Source organism: Panthera onca, chromosome D3, assembly GCF_046562875.1.
Source record: "Panthera onca isolate mPanOnc1 chromosome D3, mPanOnc1 haplotype 2, whole genome shotgun sequence".
NCBI classification, from domain to species: domain Eukaryota; kingdom Metazoa; phylum Chordata; class Mammalia; order Carnivora; family Felidae; genus Panthera; species Panthera onca.
Window position 1 is genome coordinate 25,793,509 of NC_138350.1, and position 22,579 is coordinate 25,816,087.

Genomic DNA, 22,579 nt, shown 5'->3' on the forward strand with positions numbered 1-22,579 from the left:
TGCCTTCTGGCCTAGGTTCCTGACTCTGCAGACTGCAGGCTCTGTCCACGTTCCCCCACTGTGCCCCTTCATACCTGCTCAAGCTTGGTTCTCATACAGGCTTTGCCTCTTCTTTGATTTCAGCTCCTTTAACCACTGGGGAGAGGGCTCTTCCGACCTGAAACCACAAAGCCAGTAAGAGTCAAGCGTGAGCCAGACTGAGGACTCCCTGCAGGCAGGGCTATGCAGTACCAGACTCCGAACCCTCTGTGCCGAGGCGCCGCTGAGCTGGGCATTCGCAGGTAGGAAAGGTGCCCGTGTTAACGTGACTGATGAGCAAGAAACGGGAATCAAAGTGCCCAACAACGAGGAACATTAAATAAATCGTGGTATGCCCATTCTATGAAATAATCTGCAGCTGTGAAGTCATTTGACACAGAATTATTTCCATCCATCAATCCATTTGTCACCCAGGCGTGCCTCCATCCTTCTATCTCTCCACCCATGGAAATGCCCATGATGGTTATTTGTATGTGCCAACTTGGCTAGGCCACAGTACCTAGGTATTTGATTAAGCATTATTCTAGATGGTTCTGTGAAGGTATTTTCTAAAAAGAAATTAGTATTGGGATGGATGCCTGGGTGGTTCAGTCGGTTGAGCATCTGACTTCGACTCAGGTCATGATCTATCTCACAGTTCGTGGGTTCGAGCTCCACATCGGGCTCTGTGCTGACCGGTTGCTCAGAGCCTGGAGCCTGCTTTGGATTCTGTGTCTCCTCTCTCTGCCCCTCCCCCGCTCACATTTTGTGTCCCTCTGTTTCTCAAAAATAAATAAATGTAAAAAAAAAATTTTTTAAAAAAAGAAATTAGTATTAAAAAAAAATCAGTAGACCTTGAGTAAAGCAGATTACTCTCCATGTTATGGGTGGGCCTCATCCAATCAGTTGAAGACCTTAATAGACAAAGACTGAGCTCCCCACAATTCTGATAACAGACTGCTTTGGGGACTCAAACTACAACACTGGTTCTTCCCTGAGTCTCTAGCCTACTGGCCTGCCCTATGGATTTGGAAGTTGCCAGCATCCACAATCGTGTGAGCCAGTTCCTTAAAATAAGTATCAATCTCTCTCCCTCTCCCTCTCCCTCCTTCTCTTTCCCCCTCTCTCTCCCTTGCTGTCTCCCTTTCCCATCCCCCGCCCTCTTCCTCTCCCTCTCTCTCCCTGTCTCTTCCTACTCTGTGTGTGCATGTGTATATATACATCCAACTGGTTCTATTTCTTTGGAAGACACTGACTAATATGTCGCCCGTATGACACAGATAGATGCCTTATGTTTACCAAATGATAACAAATGATTGTTTGGAAGAGGTCAAGATTTGTTTTAATTTTTTTTGAGAACACACACCCAGAAAAGTACTCAAACCACAAGTGCACAGGTCGACACATCTAAGTGAATACATTTGAGCAGCTACCGTCTCAATGGTGACACTTCAGAGTATTTTATTTTTTACTTTCTTCACATACTTTGCTGTGTTCTCCGAACTGCTTGTAATGAGAACGTACCATTTTAACAAAAACAATAAAGTCATCATTGCTTGAAATTTTATTCAAGAAAAAGATCGTTTTTATGAAGATTGTCTAATGGCCTTGGGAAAACGGTCACATGAAACACGTTAACGGGAAAATGAGCTACGTACACACACGTAATCTCAATTACATTTAAAATTACATTCAAATGGAAGGAGAGAGACCCCAGCATCACACTGGTGGTCTTGGGGGGGAGGCGCAAATCATGGGTGATTTTGTTTTCTGTTTTATATTCTTTTTATATTTTCCAAAATTTCTATGGTGGGCATATACACTACTTTTATAATTCAAACACAAGTACTCACAAGACCTGATCTACGCTGTTCTCAGGGAGAGTCCCTGACCCCATGGCCCCGGAGGGCTCGGGGAACTTGGTGACCTAGAAAGAGGGATGGGGGGTCTACGAGGAAGGAGAGGTCCCCTGGGCAGACAGGGCTCCAGGCTACCCCAGGCAAGCCTTGCCTGATGGCGGAGGCACAAGACCCGGCCTCCAGAGCTGCCTCTGAGACCCTGGTCTGGTCTGGGGGCTCCTCCAGCCCCAGAGAAATGCCAGAACCTTCTGCTGACTCCAGAGCGATTCTCGTGTCCCCAGGGCATGAGAGGCACCCTCTCAGCTGTGGCCTGTTTCTCTCTCAACCTCTTGTCTTTTGCTTCCCACAGCCCACCCTGTGCTCTAATAATAGGCACTGCCCGCAGCTCCCCGTAATATCGTGCCTCGAGGCCTTTGCACGTGCTGTGCCTTCAGCCTGGGGCCCCCCTCACGCTGCCATCTCTTTGTCCATCGTGACTCGGCTCAGGCTACCTCTTCTCTTGGAAGCCTTTTCCTGCACTTTCCTTCTCCAAGTCTGGGTTATGAGTCCTTCCTCTAGCACGGGGGTCCGATAGAGAGCCAGAGAGTTAAGTCGTTTTGACTTTGTGGGTCAGGAGGTGTGTGTTATGACTAGTCAGCCCTGCAGCCTGTAACAGGAGAGCAGCCATGGACAATACACAGAGGAATAGGTGTGGCTGTGTGCCAATAAAGCTTTATTTGCAAAAAGAGACCGTGGGCGGAATTCGGCCCGTGGACTACAGCTTGCCAACCCCTGCTCTCTCACAGCACTTACGACATTACAGTCCTAGCGGGAACAACCCCTAACTTTTATGTGCTAACTCGTGACGAGAATCCCACTATCCTTTCCTGAGCCAGTGCAGAAGGGCTCCGCACACACTTCCCCAGTTCATCCTCATGACCGCCCTGGAAGGTCAGGGGGGTTGAGTCAACCCATTTTGCAGATGAGGAGACTGAGGTTCAGAGAGGCCCAGGGACTCTCCCAGGCCACGCAGCTCTCAAGCCGCACCTCTGGGATGAAGCCCGGTTGTGTGATGTGTGTGACCTGAGTGCCCTTAGAACGTGCTCTGTAACCTCCACCCCCAGCCGCTGAAGCGCCTGGTCTGGGAGCCCCCTGGGTGGGGGAGGGGGCAGGTGCCGTGCTGGGCTCGTCTCTGTGTCGTGCTGGCCCAGCCTGGGATGGGGGCAGTGACTCGACGCAGGGCAGCTGAATTAAGCTGTCTTGCTCAGCCTGGCTGTGCCCTACCATCCATCTTCCAGGGTCTCCCTGATTCTCCTGAGACGAAGGCCCTTCCCTGGAGGGTAAGAGGAGGGAGGATGCCTCTGTTTCCCTATCGGTCTGGAGAAGGCTGGACTAGCTCAGTAGTCTTTCCACAACAGAGCCTTGGACCTCCATGGGAGACGTGGAGAGAGGAGGAAAAGAGTGAGGCCAGCTGCCTTGATTCCTGGTCCTCTACCCCCACCTCCGTGTGTTTTTATTTTTATTTATTTACTTTTGAGAGAGCGAGAGAGAGACAGCGAGTGGAGGAGGGGCAGAGAGAGAGGGAGAGAGAGAATGCACAGCAGGCTCTGAGCGGTCAGCGCAGAGCCCGACGTGGGGCTCAAACCCACGAACCGTGAGATCATGACCTGAGCTGAAACCAAGAGTTGGACGCTTAACCGACTGAGCCACACAGGTGCCCCACCTCAGTGTGTTTTTAGACATCAGGCTGCTGAGAGTTCCAGTGATCAAAGTTCTGCTTCTAAAGGGAGAAAACAGTTGAAACTCTCTTTCTGTTCTGCTTTAAGCACCCCCCAGAAGTGCATCCTGAGTCTGGGGTTGGGGGGGGCCTCATCTGCAGGACCCCTTACCTGTCGTCCTTCTCCATGCTGGAGGGCAACACACGACTGCCCAGTTGGAAGGGGGACTTGGGGGTCTTGGGCTGGGGGGTCCAGCCTGGGGTCTCGCCGGGACTGTCTGCCTCTGGCCTCTTGTGCAGCTGAGCCTGGGGAGAGAAGAGAGCCGAGTCTGTAACTGCCTCTGGTCTGGGAAAGGGTCCCATCTGATGGCATCATCGCTGCATGGTGACAACAGGGCCCCCAGCAACTGAACTGGACCCAGGCAGGAAACACAGCCTGACCTCGGAGGCTAAGAGAAACTGGAGGCCAGGCCTGTGGTCCATGCAGCCACCCTTGACCACTAGGATCAAAGGACCACCATCAAAACCCCACACAATCATGTTGTCTTTGATGGAAAAGTCACCATTTGCATGTTCTCAGGTCAGGACGTTCTGTCTCCTTTAACTTCCCGAGAACCCGGCCATGGAGGTAATGGCCTCATCCTGCAGAGGACGTTCAGCTCTGCCAAGCTCCTTGGTCCTGTGTCCACATGAATAAAATGAGGTTTTTCACCATCGGATTCCCGCAGGAAAAAAGCAGGGTGCATTTTCACCCATTTTTGGAGGGCCTGGCTGGGGACGGGGTGACAGTACGGTGGGCACAGAGTTCCGAACCTCGGGGGTACCGGAGCTGGGACAGTGGCAGGTGACAGCTGTCTCTGAGGCAGCTCTGGGACGGCCCCCCTCACTACCGTCCGCCTCACGGCTCTGTGCACAGGACGCCCCCCGTTTGGGCTCCACCAGGCCTGACATGACACACAGTAGCCCGCTTCCCCATTTCACAGAGGAGTTGCCAAAAGGTCAGAGCTCGAGCAGTTCGCCCAGAGTCACAGTTTTCAAGAGCTGGCATTCACCCGGGTCTGCCCACCCCCACCCCCAACTCCAGGGCTCCTTCCAGAATGAGACTGCTGGCCTCCCTTGATGGTAACTGACGACCAAGCGTTGCCTGTGGCCAGGAGTGACCCCAGCAGGTGTGGCTGCCACCGGGCTCGAGGAACTCATGCTAACCAAAGCAAACGGACTGCAAGGTCCTCGTTTTCATAGGGCGCAGTGGATCTGAGCTGTGTCCAGGGACCCAAGGACTGGCCTCAGGAGTTAACGCACGCGTCCACCTGGGAGCCCGGAGCCTTTCACCACCTGCTATGCTAGGCTGCCCTGTAAGATAGCATTTGCTCCAACGCTGGACAATAAAGCCAAAAAACTAAGACATTGCCATGTTGAAGGCCTATAAAATCAACCACAGGCACCAGCATGCATCTGCCATCTACTGGCTTCTTGTTCTTGCGACAAATGACGCGGACTGTGGTCACGTGAGGCATCACCGGGGGAAGCCGGGCGAGGCACGCAAGGCAACGCCCTGTACTATTTTCGCGACTTCTTGTGAGTCAAACGGTTTGGAAAATGGAGAGGAAGGAAGGAAGGGAGGGAGGGAAGAAAGGCAGAGAAGGAGGGAGGGAGGGAGAGAGACACGGGACCCGTTCTCTGCGCTGCCATGGTTGAGGGTCGTTCCGGGTGTGAAGCGTGGTACCTTTAGCACGGCCGGGTCCATGCCTGGAAACACGGGCATCCTCTGGGGATGGCCGGTGGGGGTCCTCTCGGCCCTGTGTGGCTTCTCCTCCTCATCGGACTCTTCCCTCCTGGGAGATTTCTCTTCTGTTGCAAAGAAAAGAGCACGAGGTCACTGGCGGCCAGCAGGTCCCCCGCACACCGTCCCTCACGCGGTCCTCATACCGGCCCTGTACGGAATGGATCGCTGGCCCAGTTTACAGACGAGGACAAACTCAGGTGCCTTATCAGTGGCAATACAGTATGATGGGTGCTCTCCTGGGAGAAGGGACAGTCAGACCCACCTCCAGGCTCCCAGCTCCTTCCAAGTCAGGGAGAGAGAAGGAAGTCTTTGGTGGAGAAAAGGACACAGAAATGCTTTCAGCCAGCAATGCGTGCGGCCCGCGCTCTTAAAAGACGGGGTTGGGGGCTTCGTGTGTCTTGTGGGAGGCCCGCTCAGAGCTGGACCAGGAAGCTGCTTCCTTTAGCCCAAGCCCCCTTTTCAGGGACTTAACTGCATGGCCATGCTCCAGCCTCGTAGGAGACACTTTGGGGGGTGTGGACTGTTTGTCCCCACTCCTCCAGGAGTTAGGAGCAAGGGGCTTTAGCCTTCTAGGGGGGCCCTGGCATGGGCTTGGAAGCAGTGAGGAGTGCGGGGAGGGGCTGGGGGAGAACCAGGCAAGGTCTGCTGCTCTGGATCCCCCAGGCCATGCAGGGAGCTGGGGTGGGCTCAGAAGGCATACCCCCAGGCCTCCCCAGCCCCAGGCTGGCTCCTCAAGGCTGCTGGGAACCAGAAGGATGCTGCCATGTTCCAACTGGGGGTACTGGTGTGCTTCTGTCCCCACACTGTTGTTGGGTTTTTTTGTTAATGTTAATTTATTTTGAGAGAGAGAGAGAGAGAGTGTGTGTGTGTGTGTACATGAGTCGGGGAGGAGCAGAGAGAGAGAGGGAAAGAGAGAATCCCAAGCTTGTTCTGCACCATCAGCACAGAGCCTGATGCAGGGCTTGATCTCATGGACTGAACCGTGAGATCAGGGTCTGAGCTGAACTCAAGAGTCGGATGCTTAATGGACTGAGTCCCCCAGGTGCCCCTCCCACATTGGTTTTTATTTGCTCCAGGCAGCTCGGTGGAGTTTGGCTCAGAAAACCCAGGAAAGTGTGCAGAGAGGTCTTACACCCCACTGTTGGCCATGGGTGAACCCCAAGAGGACGAAGGCCCTGCAATGGCGTGTGTGGGACTAACTGCTGTGTATGTGTAGAGTGGGGGGGAGGGGGGTGTCACCTGCTATGGTTTCCATTATAAGAAGAGATTTTGCTTCTTCATGCACCTCCATGGCTCCCCAGCCACAAAGTCGAACTCCTTAGCAAGGAATCACGACTGTCCATGAGCTGGCCTCTGCCCACCTCTCTGGCATGATCCCCGCTATTCCCGGCTTGAGCAGCCCCAAACCACTTAGGCCCGTGACACACACACAGATGTTCTTTCTACACACCTGCCCCTTTGATCCCATTGATAGTTTTGTCTGGAATACCCTTCCCTGGCTAATTCCTGTTGGCTCCTTAAGATTCAATTCACAGGATTCAACCAAAGAAGTCCTCAGAGGAAAATGTGTAGCCTTAAATAACTTGCTACAGGGGTGCCTGGGTGGCTCAGTCAGTTAAGCGTCTGACTTCGGCTCAGGTCATGATCTCACGATTCGTGGGTTCGAGCCCCGCGTTGGGCTCTGTGCTGGCAGCTCAGAGCCTGAAGCCTGCTTTGGATTCTGTGTCTCCTTCTCTCTCTGCCTCTCCCCTGCTCACACTCTGTCTCTCTCTCTCAAAATAAATAATAAACATTAAAAATAGTAATAATAATTTATTAGAAACAAAAATGGCAGATGATAAATAGAACTGATGTTCCAACTCGGGAATCTGGGCTCAGACCAGCAAACAAATGGAAAGAAGTCTGAGTAAATTTAATAACGGTAAAGGCAGAAACATAAAATCCTATTAAGTTGTGCCTCTGTCCTTTGCAAACTGTGCAACCCCAAATTCATAGGTCATCCTGACAAAAGCCTTTTTCACCTGGTTTCTAATAAGGTCTGTAGAGTAAGAGAGCACAGTTTCCTCTGTAACTGTGTTCTAATGTCCTACAACTGATAAGGGCAGGAAGTTCTGCTCAGTGTCTAACCCAAATCCATCCTGCTGTTCAACGTGGTATCTGGGCAGAAAGGGGTGCATGGCATACCCGTTGAGTCCTTGAACATCCACGCATTGTCAGCCTCGTCCTCCAAAGGAGACCTGCTCTCCGACTCGCTGACTCGGCTGCGCCGGAGGGCGTGGGAGATGGGAGCCCGGCGGCGGCTTCTCTTGCTGAGCTGCACCCGGGTCTTGAGGGCACTTGAGTCGAGGACTGAGGTTTGCTTTGGGAGCAGCAGGGAGGGGGAAGGAGAAAAGCACGGGGACCATTAACTGAGGGTACCACCCGCGGGAGGCGTGCGTAGCTTCCCTGATGCCCGAGATGCTGTTTAGGTGGTACGTGGGCCACCTGAGCCCGGGAGCCTGAATTTCTCTGCGAAACATACCATGTAGGCTGGTCACAAGAATCCAATGAAGGCGGAACGCCCTAGCACGGAGCCAGCCACCTGGTGGACAGGAATGAAAGTGCCCTTCCCGTCCTCGTGACACCATGGGAGCAGGTAAGCTAGAGCAGCGCTTTGTATACAGCAGGAGCCTGATACGTGTTTGTTTGCTGGTTGAACGAATAGCCGAATACATCATCTCACCGAATCCTTGTAGGAACCTTGTCCGCGCAGGGCCCATGAGCTGAGGCACTCTCTGCGTGGTTCCCCCTTTGCTCATGATAATTCAGGGCGCAGGTAGGGGTGGGCAGGGCAACGCGCCTGCACCAAGCACTCGTCTGCAAGCTTCACGCTCTGAGTGGAGGCAGGCAGACGGTCAGTGATGCTTTCCGAGCTCATCACCTCCCACGGTGCGAGGGCCGGGGATGCAGACCACCCAGGTAGGCCCAGCATAGAGGACGGGCAGTCACTCATTCGGGGATCGCCTGGGGGGGATGGTGGTGAGGCACTCAGAGCTCTGTGCTCAAGTCCCACTCGGTTCAAAGCTTAGCTGTGGGACCTCGAGCGGCGGACTTCACCTCTCTGAGCCTGGGTGTCCCTCTTTGTAAAAAGGGGACCCCAATCATATCCGCTTCCTATGGGAAGCTGGGAGAATTCGGTGAGCCCAGGTATGGAAAGCCCTGCTTTCACACAGGGTCTGAAAGGCTCCCACAGGCAAGAGCTGTTACCGGCCAGCTTGCGTCCTTGCCTGCAATGTTGGTCTCTTCCTCTCAGGTCTACCTTGGAGAAATTCCATCACCCAAGGCCTTGCTAGACGAGCGATGATGGGCTAATTTCAGTGAATCGTTTCCCACAGTTGGGAAGTGGCACACACCACACCGGGGACAGGAGGAGGGAGCTAATGTTTGTGCACCTGCCTCTCAAATTGGTCACAATGGCGTCCAGCGGTGGGACCTGATGGGGCTGGGGCAAGAAGGGGAGACACACAAGTCACAGAGCCAGTGTTTCAGACTCAGAGACAGTGGGGGCGGGGGAACTACCGAGAGGGGTGGCTGGTTGTGATTTCCCAGGGCTGCTCTTGCAGCCACAGGCTGGGGCTGTGGGTCTGGATACCTTAGTGCCACACCTTCCCTTTCAACCTCCAAACAGCCCCCACGGGAGACCCAAATTGTGGTGGGCAGTGCATGGAGACCTCAGTGTGCATTCAGCCAGCTGCTGGACCCGTGCTCGGGGACACCTGCATCTGAGCCACTCAGTGGCCACTTTGGTTCCCTAAGCTGCAAAATGGGGCAGGAATTTTTGCCTCTTGGGGTTACTGACATGTAAGCAGTCCAGGGACTGACGCTCAGGGACCAGTGGCCGCTGACATTGCTGTTGATATTTATAACGGCCACTGAGAAAGAATTGCTTAGGGTTCTAGAAGGTTAAGTCCAGAGGATTATGTCACGGTGACATCATACGAGCACGGAAGCTACAGCAATGCTTGGCGCATAGCTTGAGCTCAGTTAAGTGTTTGTTGAATGAATAACTGAATATATTACCTAACTCAATCCTTAGTCCATGTTTATATAGGGGGTGGCCCAATGGAGACTGAACTTGTGTCTTTCCCGTCTCTGCCCTTCCTTACCCAGAGGTGCCATCGAGAGACCCGGACCATACTTAGGAGGGGGCGCTCCCTCTGAGGACCCAGAGGGAGACCTTTCTCCTCAAGCAGCAGTGTTCCTTCTCTGGGGAGAATCCAGGCCGCCATCCCTAAGAGTATAGGCCAAGACAGCGGCTTGCTTTTACATTTTGCATCATTTAGATGATGCATCCACAGGATGGCGGGCGGGGGATAGGCCTAATGTCAGAGAAGGACAACAGTAAGACTTCAATGTTTGAAAAGGAAAATGTCCGTGACCCCTGCAGGGGGGCAGCTCCTGCGGGAGGAAAGAGGACAGACGCTGGTCTGGAAGGGACTGGAGCAGGATGCTTCTGGGCCTGGGTGGCTGGCATCCAGGAGGCTGGGGACCCACATAAGGGCTGTCTGTGCCGGGGGCGGAGTGGGGGGGACTGCTTCCCGGAACTGCTATTATGCATTTCTAGAGAGACTGGGATCCCCCGGGACCAGAGACACATCGCACCAAGCCAGACCTCGGTGTGGACACCCAGCAGAATGGGTCTGAGCAAACTCCAGACTTGGCATGCTGGGAATGGCGAACTCAGGCAGACCCCCGTCAGACGTCCCGCTGACCTAGCAGGTACGGGCTACGATCGGTTTTAACGTGAACACACACGATCACATTTGAGGTCATGGAGCCCATCGTGCTGGTTATCAGCGGATGAGGAAGCCAAGGCTCCGAGAGGTGAAGACATTTGCGGGCATACGGTAGGTCCCAGCTACAGGCAGACATCGGTCCCATCTCAAAGACTGTGCCCTCTGCACCTGCCACAGGGGTCGCGGGCACACAGATTCTACCCCCGGGAGGGGCAACTGGCTGGGAGATGGTGGAGCAGCCCTTTCAGAAGGAACGACTCTTCCCGATGCACGTTCCCACTTCCTGACTCACATCAATGAAGGAGAAGTCGTCCACGCTCTTCGCAGGGCAAGCGTCTGGCGGGGGCAGCCCCTCCGTCCCATCGGTGGATTCCAGGTCAGTGCTGGATTGGTCCACGCTGGTGCTCCGCTGGTCCCTGGAGCCGCTGTGCTGGTCCCCGGCCGAGGTGGCCTCCGTCTGGGAGGACAGGGAGGACAGGCGGCTGCCGGGCAACTGTTGCCGCACCGACACGGCACTGCTGTCTGGGGACGGGGACTCAGGAGCCAGACTACGAGAAAGGAGGGAAGGGAGATATGATTGTGCAGGTGGTTTCAGAGAACTGAAGTGCGAGCAAAGGAAGCGGCAGAAAGCAGGTTTGGGGTGTGTTTTATATGCCAGGAAACAAGACCCAGGACATCCCTGTGGGATAACCTTTCTGGGCACAGCCCGGTGCTGCCCATGATGCCTCCAGAACATTCCACAGGTGTGGAATGGAAGGGGTCAGTCTCGCCCCGCTCAAGACCCTCCGACCCTGTACTGGGCAGGAGTGAGGGAGCCACTGGTCACACGCGGCTATTGGGCCATCCCCATGTGGCACGTGTGAGCCCAGAGTATAAAGTACACGCGGGATTCCCAACACTTTGGATTAAAAAGAGAGAGAGAGAGAGAGAGAGAGAGAGAGAGAGAATGTAAAATACTGATTACACGTTGAAATGATAACATCTCAGATCTGGATTCAATAAAACAGTGTTATTTAAGTTGAGTTGTCAAGATTAATTTCCACCTGGTTTCTTTTTTACTCTTTTGACGTGGCTACGAGAATATCTTAAGTTACCCACACCTCACCTTTGCAGCTCGAGCTGTATTTCTGTTGGACAAGCGCTGATGTCAATAAAAAAAAAAAAAAAATCGCCAGCAGTCACTTGAGGAAGAGTGGGAGGTGGGGGAATCTTCCACGTGGCTCTATTCATTCGTTCATTCACTCAGGCATGCATGCGATCAAGATTTACTGAGCACTTACTCTGTGCCAGGCACTATGCTAAAAACTGAGTCCCTGAATCCTCTTTCCAATCCTGTGAGGGTCACCCTCTGATCTTGAAGCCACCACAAGGCCATCAGGTGGGATTCACCTCAGGAAATTAAATATTGATCCCACTAAAGATGAGGAAACCGAGGCACAGAGATGTGAAGTAGCTTGCCCAAAGGGCCAGAACGGACTCTGGAATCCATGCCCTTGACCCTTCTCCGACTTCCGGAACGTCTGCCCGTGGTAATGTATTTAAGTATGGCTTGGATAACTGGGACCACATAAGATAGGAATTTGTAAATCACTTAAGCCAAAAAAATTAAGCCATTAAATTAAAAAGTCTCCCCCCTCCCATTAAAAAGACACCAAAGTCAAGAGCATGGGAGAGCTATCCGGGAGGAAGGGCAGTCAGGCACCCAGCCACCATCGCTGATAGAAGGGGTCTGCAGCCCTAGAAGCTGCCCGAGCTACACCCCTGAGCAGAACCTCCGACCCAGGTGTACTGGTGGTTCACCCCGGGGGGCACAGCCATGCTCTGTCAGCCCTGGGATGATGTTACTCCTCGGAAGGGGCAGGATGTTGGGGTATGGGTGGGACTGAAGCAAGTCCCCGAACCATGAGGGAAATACCACCAAGGAGGCAGCAGATGGCGCCATTGCCCAGGGCTGGGGGCACAGCGGCTGCTGGTCCGGCCAGGGAGAGGGCGCTGCAGTGCCTCTGGGGAACAGAAGGGGGCGTCCACCCACAGGAGAGGTCCCAGGTCCCCCAGGCCGGGACTCACCTGGCCTTAGGTTCTGGGGGTAACAGAGGCCTAGGGAGCGTGAGAGACGCAAGACGGAGATGCAGCCTTCTGCGTCCCGAGGGTTCTTGCAGGAAATTTAAGTTAAGTCTAGTGACAGGTAAGTAGGCTCATTAATAAAACACATTTCAAGGGTTAGGGGAGAAAAGGCTTTCACAGGAGCTTTAAGAAACCTTTGCTTCCCATTTTCGTCTTCGTACCCATTTTTTTTTTTAAATGTTTATTTATTTATTTTGTGAGAAAGAGAGCATGGGGGAGGGGCAGAGAGAGAGGGAGAGAGAATCCCAAGCGGGTTCTGAGCTGTCAGCACAGAGCCCGACGCGGGGCTCAAACTCACAAACCGTGAGATCACGACTTGAACTGAAGTTGGCTGCTTAACCGACTGAGCCACCAGGCGCCCCCCCACCCCACCCCGCCGCCATATACCCATTTTTACTTCCATCCACCTCCACCCAACTTTTATATCGAGGGCTGTGGGACGTTACCCAGTAGAGGGTTGTGACCACCCCCCAGCTGAGAAGGCGGGGGAAGCAGGTGGGAGACCTGGGGCTCAGTCCACCCCAGCCCCGGGCATGCCACCCACAGGCGAGAAAACTGAGTCGTGACACAGCTGGCAAGGGGCCGTGCCGCAGTCAACCCAGGTCTCTGTGACTTTAAAAGACCACGCGGCCCTCACTGTGGTCACATGACCACGTGATCCTGGGGCCCCCGGCTAGGGAAGACATGAGCTGAGAACACGGCCTTGTCCACCCCAGATGTCCCACCTAAGGCAGAGAAGAAATATCGTATCTTTAAAACCACAAACAGGTGCAGTGAACAGGTACTCCTACTATGTGCCAGGAAATCTGCTGATTGCCGTACAGATTCCCCTCCCAGCCACCCCTTGTGATGGGTTGCCTCAGCCTTGGCCTCCGCAAGACAGGGCAACAGGATTAGATGTTAACACCTTCACGTGCTTACAACAGTGCTTGGCTCAATAAACCCTGGCTGTTTTTATAAGCGTCGTTCCCTTCCCATAGAGGAGGAGGACCGGAAAACCGGGAAAACGTAGCTAATTTAGCCAGAGTCTCACAGCCAGCGAGGGCTGAGCTAGAACTCAGAGGTGCCTGCCTCTTGTATCCAGGCTGTTCTTGATAACCTGAAGCCTTCTGCCACAGTCAAAACCAGGCAGACCTCTGAGGGCCCTCCAAGCCATTAACTGGGGCGATATTCTCTCTCTCAAAAAATAAATATACTAAAAAAATTTTTTGTATAAAAAGGGGGTGCATGGGTGGCTTAGTCAGGTAAGCGTCCTGACTCTTGATTTCGGCTCAGCTCATGATCTCATGGTTCATGAGTTTGAGCCCTGCATCAGGCTCTGCACTGCTTGGGATTCTCTCTTCCTCTCTCTCTGCCCCTCCCCTGCTCGCTCTCTCTCTCTCTCTCTCTCTCTCTCTCTCAAAAAATAAATAAGCTAAAAAAAAGTTTAACTGGGGTGATATTAAATGCAGACATAGCTAATAAGGCAACAGGTATAGTACATTCCTAGATTTGTAAACATACCCAGATATGGTGAAAAAAGTCTAGACAGACATCTAACAAAAAACACTGATGCCCTCATTAATGACCTGTGGGCTGGGATGATAGGTATTTTTCATTTTCTTCGTAATTTCTTTCACTGTGGTAAAACACACATAACATAAAATTTTCCATCAGTGACATTTAGCACACTGTGCAACCATCACCGCAATGTAATTCGAGAACTTCTTCGTTCCCCCAAAAGGAAGCCTGGTACTTGTTAATGTCAGCCCCTACCTACCTACCTACCCCCAGCCCCTGGCAACTAACCTACTTTCCATCTCTATGGACTTACCTAATCTGGACATTTCATACATTATTTTAAGATGATTTGTATGTTCTGGGGCGCCTGGGTGGCTCAGTCAGTTGAGTGTCTGACTTCGGCTCAGGTCATGATCTCACCGTGAGTTTGAGCCCTGCGTCGGGCTCTGTGCTGACAGCTCAGAGCCTGGAGCCTGCTTGGGATCCTGTGTCTCCCTCTGTCTCTGCCCCTCCCCTGCTCACGCTCTGTCTCTCTCTTTCTCAAAAATAAAAATTTTAAAAAACAAATGAAATAAAATAATTTGTACTTTCTAAATTTTCTTTTTTACAACAAGAATGCATTACTCTCGTACTTACGCACAAAACAGGTTCTAGTTATATAGAAATGAGGGGGCAGGTGGGCCACACTGCCATCCAGGGGCCCCACCTCGAAGCCAGAAGCCCTGGGACGCCCTACCTCTCCCCGCTCTGGCGCTGGTCTGTCCACGTCCCATACTGGCTGTCGGCTTCCTGCACGAGGGTGTCGGTGTCCTTGGCTTCGGGGGGCCGCCTGGAGAAACACTGCTTCAGTTGGTCCTGTGGGGACAAGCCAGAGGGAAGATTTCTATCAGGGGAAAATGCTCAGAACCTGGTCCCCAGCTGACACAGATCACATGGCATTGCCCCTGACTCAAACCCGCCCCAGCTCCCGACTGTGCTCAGCGACGGGTCCAAATGTCTGGGGTGGGCATTAGGGCGACCAGCTGCGCCAATGTGCCCAAGGCATCACAGGATGCAGGAGTGTCAGTGCTGAAGGCAAGCAAGCAGTGCTGAGATGAAGGTGTCACCCTCCCCAGCACGCTGCCTGTCCTCAGGGCCCCTCTCCGCCTGGCACTGCAGGCGGGATGATCTTCTCTCCATCTCCTGTCTCCCAGGACTTGTCCACCTGGTAGGGATGCTCCCTCACCCGTCCCCCGCCCCAGGTTCCCACCGCCAGTGGCTTCCCATCTGCATCATCCAATATGGCATTCGTGGAGCATTTAACTGTGCCCAGCGGCAATCAAGCTGCGTGCACTTTGTCTCGCTGAACAGCAATTCCATGGCAATCTTTATTACAATCCCTGTTTTGCAGATGGGAACACTGAGGCTCAGGCCGGTCGAGTGACAGGCCCCAAATCAAACAGCCTGTGCACGGTGAAGTGGAACCCAAACCCGGGCAGGAGGCTGGGACCCCACATCCAAACGGATAACCACTGCATCCCAGGCAGCCTGGATCGCTGGGTATTCACTACCTACTCAGTTGCTATCTCTGCCCTCAGCCGGGGCGCTTGGAAGGAGTGCTGGCACATGGTGGGCAGTCTGTAGACCTCCCCTAAGTGGCTGAACTGCTGGCTTCCCCCACCTTATTCACTTTGGCAAGTTAAAAGCCCCTTCCCTGCTCAACAACCTTCAGTGGCTCCCTAGTGCCCTCCAGCTGAAATCCAACATGCCTTGTAATGGAGCCCCAAATTTCCTCTCCAGTGTGCCATCTCCTACCCCAAACAAACCCTTCCTCCCACCCTCCCTGACCTCCCCACTGAGTCCCACACAAGCCTCCCACATCCCAGCCTCTGTGGTTTTGCTTGCGCCCCTCCTCCTTCCTACCATCCTCCTCAGCCAAAGCCATTGCAAACCACGGCGATCTCTCCTCCTGCTGAACCCTTCCTGCCCATGCTGGACTCACTGTGGTACCAGGTAAAGTTTGACATAGAAGGTATTTCCTCAAGAGGTATTTACTGAGCGCCTACTATGTGCCAGGCACCAGGGAACCGGGGGTGGGGGATCGCAGCACAGCAGACACAACCCCTGAGATTCTGTGACCCAGCTGATGCGCTCTTCAAGGTCAAGATGCTCCATCATCTTAGTTTACTCTACGCTTTTCCACGGCTTCTGCAGAACCGTTCTTGGCTGAACAAGCTTATAGGGTCCAGGAGAACGAACACAGGCCCGGGGAAATGCTTATTAGCTGTATGACCTCAGGGATTTCACCTGGGGCCCAGAGAAGCTACAAGGGTCCAGTGAGGACACGGTCGCCACGCTAAGGGCACGGATGCCAAGGACGGGACCCATGTGACGGCTCCTATGCCTACCCCCTTCCCCATTCTCTTCCTCGCAGCTTTTGGGGACACTCGTGTGCCCCACAATGCTCAAGGGGATGCTGTGCAGGGATATATGCAAGAATGGGAATTCAGAAGAAAGCCCTCTGTCACCTCACAGACGGCCACACTCGAAGACCCTAACAACAGCTAATGTCCGAACACCCCCAACACCACTGCCTGCAGAACGCTTTTCTTTGACAAGGTAACAAAATAACACGTGTTTGTTGTAAAACGTTTAGAAATGATAGAAAAGCGCAAAGAGTAACACCCCTCATCCACTGACAACATTCTGGCATAGTCCCATCCAGAACTTTCCCTGGGCCAATTCATCGACATCCTTATCTTTTTTCTTTTTTTTTTTTTTACGTTTGTTTATTGAGAGAGAGAGAGTATAGGAGGGGCAGAAAGAGAGAGAGAGAATCCCAAGCAGGCTCTGCACTGTCAGCACAGAGCCCGACGGGGGGGGGGGGGGGGGGGGGGGGCTCGATCTCACGAACTGCAAGACCATGATGGAGGCAAATTCAAGAGTCGGACGCTTAACCACCTGAGCCACCCAGGTGCCCATCCATGCCTCATCTTTAATGGCTGAAGATCCCGCTGGATGCACTCAGCACCGTTCGTTCATTTAACCAATCCCCAAGTGTTGGGCATTTAGGTTGCTGCATATTTCTCTCTGTTATAATCAACAACATGATGAACGTCCTCGAGGCTACAGTGACACATGTCTGTGATTATTCCCACAGAAGAGATTCCTAAGTATAGAATCACCAGGTCAAGGGGTGGCATATTTTTAAGGCTTTGGCTTCTGATGAGCAAGCCAGTCTTGGGACAGTCTGCCCAATCTCCAGGCCCATGGGCAGCATGTGGGGGTGGCTGTCCGCACGCTTTAGGGATGAAGTCAGTCCCTGCTCGGGGAAACTGGGGACGTGTTTGCCTTGAAAGATCACCTGACATTCTCAGATGCCCTGCACCCTGAACACAATTCTCCCTGGGGCCCAGGAATGGAAGTCTCCATCTGAGCACATCCCCAGCTGCTCACTGTTTTTCAAAGATGTCACAGAATCAGGCATTCCCTAACTTAATCCCCTACACGGGTCAGATTCAGAAGCCAGAGGCTGGGGCCTTAGGGGGTTGCTGCCGGTGGGCTCGGCGTCGCTGTCCTGAGCACTTTGCAGACAGCTGCACGCTGGATACGGGGCGGCGTGTGCCAAGCGTGGTGGGAGGCAGAGGGGTGACGGCTCTGTGTCACAGCTCAGGCAGAAGGGGGGTGCTGCTGTCTCCGCTCTGTCTCAGCTGTGTGGCCTGGCCACGTGACACCACCCTTTCAAGCCTCAGTTTCCCCATTAGAAAAACGGGGGTTGTTTTGTGGCTTCAAGGACATAATCTCCGGAAATCACCAAGCTGAGGGGACAGGAGCTGCAGGTGTTCAGAACCATTTTCATGGCCCTCCCCCGGAAGGACGGGGGTCTTTCATTGCTCAGGGATGGAGAAGGGAGGTGGAGGTGGGGCCTTTGGAAATCAGAACGGCCGGGTGGGTAGGATGCCGAGGGTGGAATCAGGGCAGGAGACGGGGGCTGGATGTCAATGGCGTTCAGCAACGACACGTAGGTCTCCATCCATCCCGGTCTGTGGGCCCCCCTGAAGGGATTTAGGATTTACACTCAGGGATGTGGAATCACCACAGGCAGGAATACACGCTTTCTCCCTGCGCTGCCTAATGCCAGACTTGAGATTCCCCAGGGCAGCACCCCTGACTCCTCTCTCCCTCACTCCCACCATCAAATCAACACCCGGTCCTTCAAAGTCTCCTTCCAGAACATTCTGTCCGGCCTTGGCCAGCTCCAGGGTCTCCCTGCCTCCCTCACCTCTGGCTCTTCCCATTATACTTACAAAACCATAATCTGGGCCCGCAAGGTTCCTGCCAAAGCCCTTTCATCGCCCACGTCCGTCAGGCTCAAGTTCAGACTCCTCAAAGTGGCTTGTGGGATCATCATTACTTGGGCTCCTTCCCCACCATCTCCTGCCCATCCTGGGCCCTCCCACTGGCCGCTCCCCCCTCATGTGCCCCCAGCTACACTCTCTCTCACCTCCAGACCCACTGGAGCAGCCACCGCCTCCCAGCTAACCTTCAGATTTCAACTTTGAGGGCTCTTCCTCCAGGAAGCCTTCCCTGAACTCACCCCTACCAAGGCTGGCTCAGGAGCCCCACGGCTCTCACCATGCCCTAGATCTCAAGTCTCTATATCTGTGCTGGGCAATACATAGCTGCTAGCCACACTTAAATTGGCTATTTAAATTTAACGTAAATTTGTTAAAATTAAAAAATACAAAGGATTCAGTTCCTCGGTGGCACCAGCCACATTTCAAGGGCTCCATAGCCACATGTGGCTACCATGTTGAACAGCACAGATACAGAACATTTCCATCACTGCAGAAAGTTCTAGTGGACGGCACTGCTGTAGAACTTCCCACAGTGTAATAATTAGAATTGACCTCTTTTCAGTCTCCCTTGGATGTGTCCTGCTTCTGGAGCCAGAGTGTCTGGATTCATTACACAGTAGCTGTGTGATCTTGGGCACGCCACTTAACCTCTCTGTGCCTCGCTGTCTGGACCAAAAAGCAAACGTTACATATTTGGCGGAATGCCATCACAGTCACTACTCTTCAACACAGACCCCCAAGTTTGGAGTAACTCAGGGGGTAGGATTATCTAGGGGGATTCATCTTGTAAATGAGGCTTAAGAAAGCGAGCTGTTTATCAGCACTTTCTCCAACGAGTATCCTGGAAACCTTGCATGCACTGCAAGTTATTCATGGCTCCTCCCTCTGGCAGACCCTCACTCAGATCAAGTGAGGCCTGAGCTTTGCTCCCCGGGTTGCGAGGCTTCGAGATCAACCACCAAAAGGCCCCAAAACTCTAATAAAAACTTTCCCAAAGTCAGACTTTTAATTAGCTTTAAGACAGGATATTCTTCCAATTCAGGCCTGCCTCACAGGCTGCTACAAAAACCCTCACCGTCCACAGGCAAGTAGACGCCGACAATACAGATGACAAACTAATGAATGACACGCATGTGTCCCAGTGAGTCCCCGGTCTGGAACACGTGCCAGTCTTTTCTGACGTGCGTCCCCGATGGACAGCCACCTGATGCCCACAGCCGCATTTCAGTTGTCATTTGTCACACGAGGATGACCAAATCTTATCATTTAAAGTCAGAAGGACTCTTGAGTCAATTCGGTTGACCTTTCTCAGATGAGAAACCGAGGCACAGAGACAGGAATTGCTGTCTGGCTTTTAGTTTTCACAGTGAGTGAGAGGCAGTGCGGGCACCTCTGGGATGCAGGGTTCCTATCCCATGCTCCTTCCAGCCCCCAACATCCACCTGCCCCCAACTTTCCCAGGATGCTTCAAGAGGCTCCGATGAGGAAGTGTATGCAAAAATGGGGAAATGTGCGTGAAAATGCTCTCAAAAATTTCAAGAACTTGGCAGGTTTAAAAACCACTTGCTTGGGGGCGCCTGGGTGGCTTAGTCGGTTAAGCGTCCGACTTCAGCTCAGGTCACGATCTCACAGTCCGTGAGTTCGAGCCCTGCGTCGGGCTCTGGGCTGATGGCTCAGAGCCTGGAGCCTGCTTCCGATTCTGTGTCTCCCTCTCTCTCTGCCCCTCCCCCGTTCATGCTCTGTCTCTCTCTGTCTCAAAAATAAATAAACGTTAAAAAAAATTTTTTAAAAATTTAAAAAAATAAAAAAATAAATAAAAATAAAAATGTTAAAAAAAATTTTAAAAAAATTAAAAAAAATAAAAAAATAAATAAAAATAAAAACCACTTGCCTGGGTGGCCGACTCAGCTAAGTGTCAAACTTTGGCTCAGGTCACGATCTCACGGTTCGTGAGTTTGAGCCCCTCATCGGGTTCTGTCCTGTCAGCACAAGCCTGCTTTGGATCCTCCGTCCCGCTCTCTCTCTCTGCCCCTTCCCTGCTCACTCTCTCAAAAATAAATAAACATGAAAACAAACAAACAAAAAAACCAAAACACTTGCTCGGACTAGGAGCTCACCCAGCCCCAAGCCTCAGGCGCATGAAGACCCTGGGCCCTTGTCTTACAAGCAAAGATGACTGTCTTAGCCCAGAGCCCATAATGGATAACTTCATAATAGCCACGCTGGGGAGGCCAGGCTAACACACGCCTTTAAGGGCCGTGTTTAAACATGCCATAACACACATCCTGAAATTTAAAAACCTGTATATCCCTCGAGTCAGCAATTCTGGTTCCAGAAATTTATCTCAAGAAAATCATTAGACACCCTTGCCAAGATCTATGAACATGAAGGCTCCCTGCAGGAGAGCAAATATCGCAAAATATTGGAAATATCATTGCAAAATACTGGAGGCACCACTGCAAAATCTTGGAAATGACCTAGATGTCTGGTAAGATGGGGATCAGTGGAATGCAATGTGGCATATCCACACAATGGAATAAAGACAGCCAGGGAAAATGATGCTCAGAAAGAAATGTTTACTGTCAGAGAAAGATACCTGTCTTATACTTGCAAACATTTAAAAAAAAAAAGGTAACACAACGGCACGTGTGTATGTGTCTTATGACACCACTTTCGTAAAAACAAACACATAAACGTACGAGGAAGGTCCCACAGCAAACCACTAACAGTGGAACTGTCTGTGGGGAGTAACAGACAGGAGTGATAAACAGGGTGTTTATTACTCATGATGATTTTATTTAATATCCAAACTTGTAGTTTTATATCCCGGTACAATCAGACAATCAAATTAATAAAATGAAATAAAACCCATTCAATCACGCCTCCAATATGATCGTATTGCACACGCACCGTGAGTGAAGAACAAATCAGAAATCTTTATGTGTTAATCCGTATCAGAACCGGGCAAACTTTTTCTATGCAGGGTCAGATAGTCAGTCTTTGGGGCCCTGGGGGCCATTCAGTCTGTGTCCCAACTACTGGGCTACAGGCAGTATGTCAGCGTGTGTGGCTGTGTTCCAATAAAACTTTACTTACAAAACAGGTGGCTGGCGAGATTGGGCCCCACAGGCACCTGGCTGATCCCTGACCTATGATGCGCTTTGGACAGCCAGCTGCTTGAAAATGGGGACTGTCCCGTCCAGTGCTGCCCCCCCACCCCCAGCACTTAGAACGATACCCGGTCTATGGTAGTTGTTGAATAAATATTTGTTGGAGGAAGGTGTTTCCAAAGATAACTTTTCTTTGCAGTGGGTACGTGCGAACTTAACCAGAAAAGCAACGGCGTTAGGGAGGAGGCGGGGAGAAGAGAAACTACCACGCCTGCGTGTATTCTGGGGTGTCTGACACGTCCACCTAGGAAAAGAACCCTGAGTCAGGACGGCGCTCAGCGGCTCAGCTGACAGGGCAGTTCGGAGGAATTCAAGATGTGCAACCCCTCCCCCGTCTGCAACTCTACACTGTCAGCTGCGCAGGGCGGCTGGCTGGTGACATCTGCTCCGTCTCTGCCCCTGAGGGCCCGCAGCGCCTTCCTCTCTCGCGCTCAGGTCAGCCTTACACAACCGAGAAATCAGAGCAACATCAATGTCGAGGGCGAACACTCCTGAGGGCTGAGGGCTGGCGATGTACTCTTCCGTTCTGCCATCTGTGTTCCCAGACAACCCTATGTGGTAGGAATGTCATGGATCCATTTTACAGGGGAGGAGACTGAGGCCCAGAGAGGCGACCTGCCATGCCCGAGGTCACGGAGTTACGTGGTGGGGAGCTGGCATTTGAACCTGGGTTTGCTTGGCGCCCAAGCCGGTGCTCCCCACAGCCCGTGCTGCATTTCCTGGCCCTGGTCTGACACAAGAGCTTGTTGGGGTCCTCTGTGATCATTTCACAGATGAGAAAACCAAGGGCCGGAGACGGGGAGGGATGCCCGCCAGGCCTGGCCTCCAGGGTTCACGACTCCCTGGCCTGTGCTTGTCACTACAGTCCATCTCTAGCAGCCTCTGTCATGGGGTCGCAGGCCCAGGAAGGGGAGAAGGAGGGCGGGGGGGTGGGGTGGCAGGTCAAGGATGAGCTGGAGTTGTCACATCCACACTGTGCCCGCCCCGGTCCAGGCTCTTTTTAAAAAAAATGTTTAAGTTTATTTATTTTGAGAGAGCGCAAGCAGGGGAGGGGCAAAGAGAAAGGGAGAGAGAAAATCCCAAGCAGGCTCTGTGCTGTCAGCGCAGAGCCCGATGCGGGGCTCGACCTTACGAACTGTGAGATCACGGCCTGGGCCAAAATCCAGAGTCGGACAGTTAAACAACTGAGCCACCCAGGCGCCCCCAGGCTCTCTTCGTAAGAGCACTGTCCGTCTTAATTCAGTCTGCTCTGAACCCCAAGGTCCAGAGTCCGCTCTCCTCGCCACATCTGCTTATCCTCACCCGTCCCCCCGG

At 52.7% G+C, this 22,579-nt stretch overlaps 1 protein-coding gene across 6 annotated transcripts in view; it reads right to left on the bottom strand.

The window, feature by feature from the left end:
* KIAA1671 (KIAA1671 ortholog) overlaps window positions 1-22,579 on the bottom strand; it is a 203,094-nt gene that overhangs the window by 6,300 nt on the left and 174,215 nt on the right. For 5 of the 6 annotated variants that reach the window (XM_060612889.3, XM_060612890.3, XM_060612892.3 and 2 more), the window contains 6 exons: window positions 14,495-14,613; window positions 10,427-10,682; window positions 7,544-7,718; window positions 5,300-5,424; window positions 3,746-3,879; window positions 75-157 (listed from right to left, as the gene is read on the bottom strand). In XM_060612889.3, the coding sequence (XP_060468872.2) occupies window positions 79-157; window positions 3,746-3,879; window positions 5,300-5,424; window positions 7,544-7,718; window positions 10,427-10,682; window positions 14,495-14,613 (888 nt within the window). In that variant the 3' untranslated portion in view covers window positions 75-78. Of the gene's footprint in view, window positions 1-74; window positions 158-3,741; window positions 3,880-5,299; window positions 5,425-7,543; window positions 7,719-10,426; window positions 10,683-14,494; window positions 14,614-22,579 lie in introns of those variants that run through there. The other variant, XM_078435581.2, reaches the window with a different exon arrangement.